The 8,901-nt window shown below is 42.0% G+C and overlaps 1 protein-coding gene across 1 annotated transcript in view; it reads left to right on the plus strand.

Moving 5' to 3' along the window:
- The window catches only part of immp1l (inner mitochondrial membrane peptidase subunit 1), a 10,319-nt gene extending 1,689 nt beyond the window's left edge, over positions 1 to 8,630 (plus strand). The window contains exons 2-6 of the mRNA XM_033991597.2: positions 4,134 to 4,244; positions 4,330 to 4,418; positions 4,533 to 4,653; positions 7,541 to 7,651; positions 8,478 to 8,630. Coding sequence (XP_033847488.1) covers positions 4,140 to 4,244; positions 4,330 to 4,418; positions 4,533 to 4,653; positions 7,541 to 7,651; positions 8,478 to 8,558 — 507 coding nt within the window. The 5' untranslated portion in view covers positions 4,134 to 4,139 and the 3' untranslated portion in view covers positions 8,559 to 8,630. The remainder of the gene's footprint in view (positions 1 to 4,133; positions 4,245 to 4,329; positions 4,419 to 4,532; positions 4,654 to 7,540; positions 7,652 to 8,477) is intronic.
- The last annotated feature ends 271 nt before the right edge of the window (positions 8,631 to 8,901 follow it).

Genomic DNA, 8,901 nt, shown 5'->3' on the forward strand with positions numbered 1-8,901 from the left:
ACAAGACACTGAGATTGTCACATCTGTCATTCTCCGTCCAGCCAGGTGTCTGTGTCTAAACCATCAGGATTAACTCTGATTGGTCTGATAGAAGATGTAGACCCCCCTCTAAGACGGGGCTCCTTCTTTTTATAGCTCACATTAAGTTCAATTCAAGCTCAGCGCAACAGGACTAATGCCCCACCTTCCCCTGCCTTCTGCTGCCCAGTGTTCAACATCAGAGGTGGGATCTGGCCACTGTCTGCTGCGCCTGCTTCTCCAGACTCCCTTCCATCTGGGATCCTCAGGGACAAGTGGGGTATCTGACAAGGGGCTTGTAAGCCTCTTAGCCCCCCTGTTGCCCAGTTTGCTCTCAGCCCATGTTTTCCTAATTTAGTGGTGTAAGGTGGCCACTGCAAGGTCCTTGTGTGCTATTTGGATTGACTTGGTCTTTGTTGGTCTAATAGACTGCCTATATGTATCAATTAACAAGACAAGGCAAATCCTGCCCCTCTAAAGGCCAATAGCTGTCTTCTTCCTTATTGCTAACAAATCATTGACATTTACATCAAATTATAAAACTTATAATGGTTGTAGACTAGATATAATTAACATCAGTGACCTAACAGGTTTGTACAAACAACTATGGCAAAAGACTATATAAACAGGCTATAAATAATAAGAATTATGAAAAAGTTTGTGTTGTTCATCTGTAGCGTAACTGTCTAATAATCACTAAAGATGGAAGAAAACAAAACAACAGAACTCATCTGCAGATCTTAGTGAAGCCTTTTTCCTAAGAGGATCATAGAGTTAAGCGCACAATAAGATGTTTCCATAGGTGGCCATTCACTGAGGATTTCCCTCCTTCTCTACTGTAGCATTGTAGCACCAAGACAGCAGGACACTGCTGACTATGGTTTTGCTGAGAAATCTCTAGTGACTTTCTTTGTTTTCACATGAACATGTTTACCGTGTAATCCTGGATTACACACACAGATTTTGTGTTAATTTACAGCTGTAATGCCACTTTCAATTAATGTTGCTACTCCCAATGCACACATGAGCTGGGTATTAGTCGCACTTTATTCTGGGCTGCCCATCTCAGAGCCCAAGGGAATAGGCAGTAATATAGATCTTATCAGTGGTCCCTGTAGATGTCCAGCCCAAAGGAGTCTCACACTTAGTATTAGCCACATAGGTAATGCCATTCTGTCCACATTCACACAACACACACACACAGACACACTATCAATGACAGGGGGTGCCTCTGAAAACCAGGCGGCTGCATATGGACTCGCTTGATATCAGTCACTGGCCGTGTGATCTTGTTATGCAAAACCCCTTAATCCCCACCTATGATGAATGCACGCTGGAATGGAAGAGGGGGAGACACAGGAATATGAGGGCCGATCTGTACTCACAGCTGTCCACTGTGCTTTGGAAGCAAGTGCCATAGCACAAAGCCTTTTTCCAGTTTATAGTAGAAATGAGAACACAGATGAGATCATAGGTGTCTGCAATGGTTGTGGATAAAGCTGTGAGCAAGATGAATTGAGCTGAACATATTACATGTACACAGGTCTGAGATCTGCTTTAGCCTTTAGCGGCAGAATATGGCCAGAGGTGTTACAGTACCACCTGGGAGCAGAGCCATTCTGAAGATGTCGACCTTTTCATGACATGGTTAGTTTAGTAATTTCTACATTTTTACAGCAAATCTTCAAAAGGGGGCAGTAAGGTACCATAAAAGTTAAGATTCTACTTGAATAGCTAGGGATGTATCAATTACCTAAATATTGTGTTGTCAAAAGTCTCAATAGTCTCAAGTTGTGGGTTGTCACAATATACCGAATTATTTAAACTTCTACGCTTAAATGCAGTGTTTGATTGCAGCACCAGCTACAGAAATGCAACTGCATCCATATTCCTTTGTTTCATTTCAGTGCATACAACAGGAAGAAATCAAAGTTATTATCCACTTTTATACATTGTTTCTTTGGAATATGACAGTAGTAAGATTCAGACCTGGCATGTTAAGGCATTTTAAAATGAATAATTTCTACATTTTTGCAGTAAATACCATACCGTGAAATGAATATTGTAATAATTTGTATAGTGAGATGATTTGCATATTGAAGAGGTGAATGATGCCGGAAAAACAATTGGAAACTTACTTGTAATGTTTTGTTGTTTTCACAGACTTTTGAACACCAGTTTTTAGCTTTTGTAAAAAAAATATACATATGAAGGCTCAGTAGATGAAATACAGCTAAAGTGGGAGCATGCGTTTTATGTATTTGTATGTGTGAGGAGACCGGAGGGGGTAATGGGATTAGGGGTAACACCTTTGGCTGGGCCGGGAGAGCCACCTGACACTCGGTCTGTTGGGGACCCGACGAGGAAAGGGAGGACTGGAGGTGGCAGGGCAAAGGGAGACATTGGGGGGACTAATCCGTGTCCATCTTTGGAAAGTCATTCCCAGAGCTCCGAGGATTTGGGGCTTTGCTTTCCGCTCTGCTTGTTTTGGTTAATAATACCCTGGGAGGAGAGGACATGAGGAGAGTGGAGGAGCTGGAAAGAAGGAGTTTGATGTGTCCTGGCAGAAAAAAAAACATTTTAGTCCACAATCTGCAGTTTGTTTTTAAAGTCGTGTGCAGGTGTATACGTATGCACTGTGTAAAAATTAACTCACTTACTTGTGTCTTTCCCCCAGATGGAGTAAAAGTCAACATCGTAAGTGTGGTCTGCTGTTTGCGTAGAAGATACACTGCGTTTTTGTGTGTGTTCACTATCCATGGGTGCAGGGTGGATGGTTGTGTGTTGGGGTTACCTTTATGTTGCTATGGCGCTGACACAAGTTGATAACCACTCTGCTGATTGTGGCACCCTCAGAGGCAGCACAGTGTCAGGTACCAAGTGAGGATGATAGAGAAGCGCTTTGCTAAAGTGTCACAGCTTCAGTGTTTGTCCCTCACCTGAGTACAAGGTGTTGATTGGTTCATTCTCCTGCAGATCAGAGTTCAGGGCAGTTCTCTGGTGTTAAGAGGGTGTTGAGTCTCTGAGAATGAAACACCCTGTTTCATGTCGCTGTGCCATTTTAGCAGTAGGCCATCTGTGACAACCTTGTCCGCACCTCCACCAAACCTCAAACCTCCGAAAGCCTTTGTTTGGCCCATGCAAAACCCTAAGCCTACCATAAGTGGACAGACTAGTGCCACAACTCTTTGTTCTCTTTGAGGTTGTTTCTGAGTAGGGCTGCACAATATATCGCAAACCTGTCAATATCGCAAAATCCCTCCCTGCAGTAATCACAAATTACAACAAACAAAAGACACCGCAATAATACTAAGGTTCTCCAGCTGACAGAAATGTATATTTTTTAATGAAAATATTAAAATAAGGCTGATTTCATTCATGATTTTATCTATTGTCCTAAATTAGCTTTGTTTAGTTGTTTTGACAGTTTGTAAATTAAGGCATGTACATTTTTGTTTTAATATGACTGAAACCGACTGTTTTACAGCGATACAGCGACCGCATCAGTGCAGCGTCTGCAGTGATGCGGTCGCTGTATCGGTCCGTTGTGGTGAAGAAGGAGCTGAGCCGGAAGGCGAAGCTCTCGATTTACCGGTCAATCTACGTTCCTACCCTCACCTATGGTCATGAGCTCTGGGTAATGACCGAAAGGACAAGATCGCGGATACAAGCGGCTGAAATGGGTTTCCTCTGCAGAGTGGCCGGGCGCACCCTTAGGGATAGGGTGAGGAGCTCAGTCACACGGGAGGAGCTCGGAGTAGAGCCGCTGCTCCTACACGTTGAGAGGAGCCAGCTGAGGTGGCTCGGGCATCTGCTCAGGATGCCTCCTGGACGCCTCCCTAGGGAGGTGTTCTGGGCATGTCCCACCGGGAGGAGGCCCCGGGGAAGACCCAGGACACGCTGGAGGGACTATGTCTCTCAGCTGGCCTGGGAACGCCTTGGGGTCCCACCGGAGGAGCTGGAGGACGTGTCTGGGGTGAGGGAAGTTTGGGAGTCCCTGCTTAGACTGCTGCCCCCGCGACCCGGCCACGGATAAGCAGAATAAAATGAATGGATGGATTGACTGTTTTACAATATTGTGCAGCTCATCTAGATTGTGTATTTTGTTTCCACAGGTTAAGATGTTCCGGGGCCTTCTAGGGAAGACACTGGGCTTTGTAGGATACACTATACAGTATGGCTGCATTGCTCATTGCGCTTTTGAATACATTGGAGAATTTGTAGTGGTTTGTATTAAATTTGTATCTAATGATCAAATACATTGTGTATTTCCAGAATTTTCTAATGACATGAAATGCAATTTTGTTACAGTGCTCTGGTCCCTCCATGGAGCCAACCATCGTCAGCCATGATATAGTGTTTTCAGAAAGAATGAGTCGTCATCTATACAAAATACAAAAGTGCGTGTACTGTACCCCAATTTGCCTTAATATGAGCACAAATTACGGTTAATGACAAAGATTTCAAATGTATCATTTATATGAGGGTTTTTTTCAAATATTTGTTTCTTTCAGGGGTGATATAGTTATTGCCAAAAGTCCATATGACCCAGCTATGAACATCTGCAAAAGAGTGATTGGTCTGGAAGGAGACAAGGTTTCCACTCGCTCTGACATCTTCACCTCACACACATATGTGGGTATTTTATATTAACTTACAGTGTAACCTTGCCTATACTGTGTGTGCCCTTATCTGTTTTTACCAGGTGAGTTTCAGCTTCAAAATACTTTTGCTCTTACCAACTAAGCAGAGAATTCTTAAAAGAAACAGTTTCAAAAATATTTCCCAGTCAGTCAAATGGCCATTGAATGAGGCATTCATCCCTAACAAAACACCTGATAGTTTGTTTCACCCTAAAATGGCGAACCCCATCTCCATGCATAATGCAAAAGACCCTTTCACTTTGACATAAGCTTTTTGGTGTGCACAGTCTATAGACCATCATAGTTGTTTACATTTTAGACAGCACACATCCATTTTGTGTCATGGCTCAAAATATTAGCTTTTGACGACACCTATATTTCCTCGGAACAGTGATAAAACCAGAGAGTGAGCAGGGGTTCTGCCGGCGAAACCACTGTCATTGCTTTTCTATTACTACTCCCTCCAACGCCCATAGCCTAGGCCTGCAATCACTCTGAAGCCTGTTAGAGTTAGTGCCAGCCGAGTGGACAGACTGATGGGTGGGCGGAGGTGCGCCTGTGACACTGTGTACATACATTCTCAAAGCAAAGGTTGCATTTATGTTTTCCTCTATTGGTTGTGTATTGCATAGACTATTGAGCAGCATCTTGAGATATAGGATAAAGCCAAACCTAAGTGCAACAATATGCATTGTATCGCCATTCAACACATTTTTGTTTTGGTGTATCATTTATGACCATATTTGAACACAATTTTGGAACTTACTTATCTTTTTGCTAATGTGGCCCATAGACTAATTTAAGTTCACTCAAATGAATTTATTTCAATAACGCAATTGTTTAATGCACATTTTTGACTCCATCTGGCAGTTTTATAAGGTGTGGCTTCAGATGGCAAGGTGCTGTCAGTGACTTACCCTGACAGACAGGTTCTCCCCACTATTCTTTTACAACATACTAATTGCCCTGTCACCTTTTAGGAATCATTTCTAAGTCTGAAATATTGTGTCAAAACAATGACACTTGAACCCTAATATTACAGAAAGACTTTAAGAAAGGAGATGACACCTGCTCCTGTGGCTCATGTGTTAAAATTAGTTTGAACTGTGGAGAAAGATGAGACATCCAGTATTAGTGTTTTCAAAATGAACCGGTTCAATCATGTTAACATAATGAATAATGTAACGTGGAGGCCGTTAAACAGCACACGTTTGCAGTGAGGAGGAGCCTCTCGACAGGTCTCTTTGACAGGTACACAATGCCTTATGTCGACCCACGCTCCAACCACAGGAGAGGAGCAGTCTGTGCCATCCATCACAGACATAGTGCAAGTAGAGCTGACTCCAGATGTCCTTTACTTTGAGAATGGTTAGTTGTTCTTAGATGAGAATGGTTAGTTGTTCTTAGATCTGCAATCGTAAACATGTATTATCTGTTTAAAAGGTGTTTGCTCTAAGTTTTGAACAGATTATATCTTAATTAAAATTGTGTCATCTCTGCAGTGTCTTTCATTTAGCATTAATGCCAGTTTGAATTATTTTAGATTTGTTTGCTGCTTATTACCATTTAACACTTTCTATGAATTGTACAGTACTGAGTGGATTAGATCTGATGTGCCAGTTATGGTTGCTTGATCAAATGATCTCTCCAGTTACTTACAGAAGTACATAAATAAGATGCGCAGTTATGGGGGCTTCAGGTTTGGCAGATGACAAACTGTGATGTTTCTTTTGCTAGTGCTTGGGAGCCAGCATATGTTACCATGTTAATGAGGTGTAATGGTGGGAATCCAGCATGCTGGCATATGGTTCTCTGATGACTCCTTTAATCATATTCATTTGTGACGTCGTTATTCATTGAGTTGTTTACCTCGTGTTAGGTCAGCATGTCACTGCCTCCTGATTATGTCACATCATCTGTCTCAATTATCGACTATCAGACTAACAGAGCCATCATTTAAGTGTGATTGGAAGAGAGGAAGTGAGGAAAAAAGCGGGACAAATAAGCCATGTAGATAATGATCTTTTTCTGCATGCATTTTCCAGAGGAGTTTTGCCGTTAAAAGTTAGGCAACACAAAAATAGACTCGTGGACTGTGATGCCCATTATGACAATATAATGTGTTGTTGATCCTGTCTGCATATATAGGGGGGACAGCGCACTTAATTAGGGCCTTGACAAGCCTACTCTCCTAAAGTGATGAGATTAATCATAATTGGTGTCACTGTGAATTAGAGCCTGCTTGGATGACCGCCCCACTGGCAGGTCGGACCGCGGTGCAGACCCTTGGACACTGCTGCTAGCCGCGGCTTAGCCCTCTTCATCCATCCTCCCTGTGTCTCCCTGGCTAACTCAAGCCCCAGTGTAGCGTGGCCCTCCTCGGGTAAGAGGGGCGCACATCTCGGCCAACAGCCTAATGACCCCGTTTGAAGTTCTGCTAATTCCCCCTGACCCTGCCCGTTACCCATGACCCCACTCCTAAGACAGGACCGGGTTAAAGAGGGATAGGTCGGTTGACGTTAAAACTGAGGGAAATTGTTAGGGGTAAGAAGGTAGGGTTTATTGCAGATCCTCATAACATATTAACTGCCTAAACTTTCTTAGCATAACTTTAAAACATACCCTTTTATGATATAAGGAATGCAGTGAATCAAAAGCTACATAGGTCTTTTACAGAGTTAGAAGTAACCATATATTTCAGTTAATTGAATAAATGTATGGTTATCAGCAACCATTTATTTGTATTTTTTGTCCAGATAAAATGCTGTATAGTGCTCACAGTGCAAATAATGTTAATGTATCACTTGCACAATGATCTATATGATGTAGCTGATAAATTGTGATCACATTCTGTTGTCACTGTGCTGTTATGATTTTAGGTTCCAAAAGGCCACGTATGGCTTGAAGGGGATAACCTTAGGAATTCTACAGACTCCAGAAGCTATGGCCCAATTCCCTACGGTTTAATTCGAGGACGGGTTTGCTTAAAGGTATCTCATTACAAGTAAACACCAGAGGTGGGACAAGACAGAGTTTCAAGATGAGACGAGATTGGGTGAACAAGAATGAGATTTTGGCCTCACCATTTTTTATTTACTTTATATAATATTTCTGTGGTCATTGTAGCTCTACTTTTTGTAACTTCAACTTCTCAAGAGGTGTAACTCACCAGAACTTAATCCTTTTTTTGTCCAAGCCAAATGTTTGTAAAAAGTAAGAAAAAATCTACAAGATCATTTTTCTTATGTGCACACAATCTTGTGGCAATTTTGTCTCGCGAGGAAGAACATCCCTGGTAAACACTAATACATAAATACTACTACAAAAACAAGTTACATAGCCAGCCACAAGGAGTCCCAGGACAGTGTGCCCTTTGTGTCAGTTCCAGGCCTGGAGAGTAAAAGGGTTGTTTCACAGCAGAGTCTGTTTCCTACATCACATTTTAAAGAGTATTGTTACTACTCTAACAATACATTCACCCATATTGTGACGCTTATAAACCCTATTGAGACACATGAGTCAGTTGAAGTTCAAAGCGAGTGTGTCTGATTGACCGAAGCCTGGACAACATATTGTCTAGCTTTCCATTCTGCCGTGTTGTCACGTTACTGGATGTCATAGCAACCATGACCCTGGAAACAGGTCAGCCACCCTTCTGTCCTCCTGATTGGACAGCCGCACTCTCCTGGAGGCCCTATGACGACAGCTGATAACATAAAACCCCTAGTTTCCAAGAATATGCAGGGACAACAATAGGGTAAAAATGTTGTGTAGAAATGCTGTGTTTTAAATAAGCTTGTTTTTATGTCTGTGCAGCTCTGGCCACCACATACCTTTGGAACCCTCGGAGAAAACCCAAACAAACAGAATGTAAAAAGCTTCAAAGATTCAGATTAACAACATACTTTTAGTCATGTACATATTTTTGTAGGTCTTTAAATAAAGCTCATATTATTTAATAGTTCATAATTTGTTTTATTTCTTATACTGTGTAACGGGGTCGCTCTCTTTAAGGTGCACTATGTAACTTTTCTCATGGGGGGGGGGGTTTACTTGGAACGTTACACAGTATGGCATTAAAGATATCTCACTCGCATTTATTAATTTATAGTTGTTTAAAAAAAAAGAAAGTGTAATGAATACATGTATTATTACTCTGAGCAGTGTCATCTCTCCACAGATCTGACCCATATATTTGCATGATTATGTCACCTGCTTATCTCCATGGAGATAGAACTTT

Source organism: Periophthalmus magnuspinnatus, chromosome 3 (genome assembly GCF_009829125.3).
Source record: "Periophthalmus magnuspinnatus isolate fPerMag1 chromosome 3, fPerMag1.2.pri, whole genome shotgun sequence".
Taxonomy (NCBI): domain Eukaryota; kingdom Metazoa; phylum Chordata; class Actinopteri; order Gobiiformes; family Gobiidae; genus Periophthalmus; species Periophthalmus magnuspinnatus.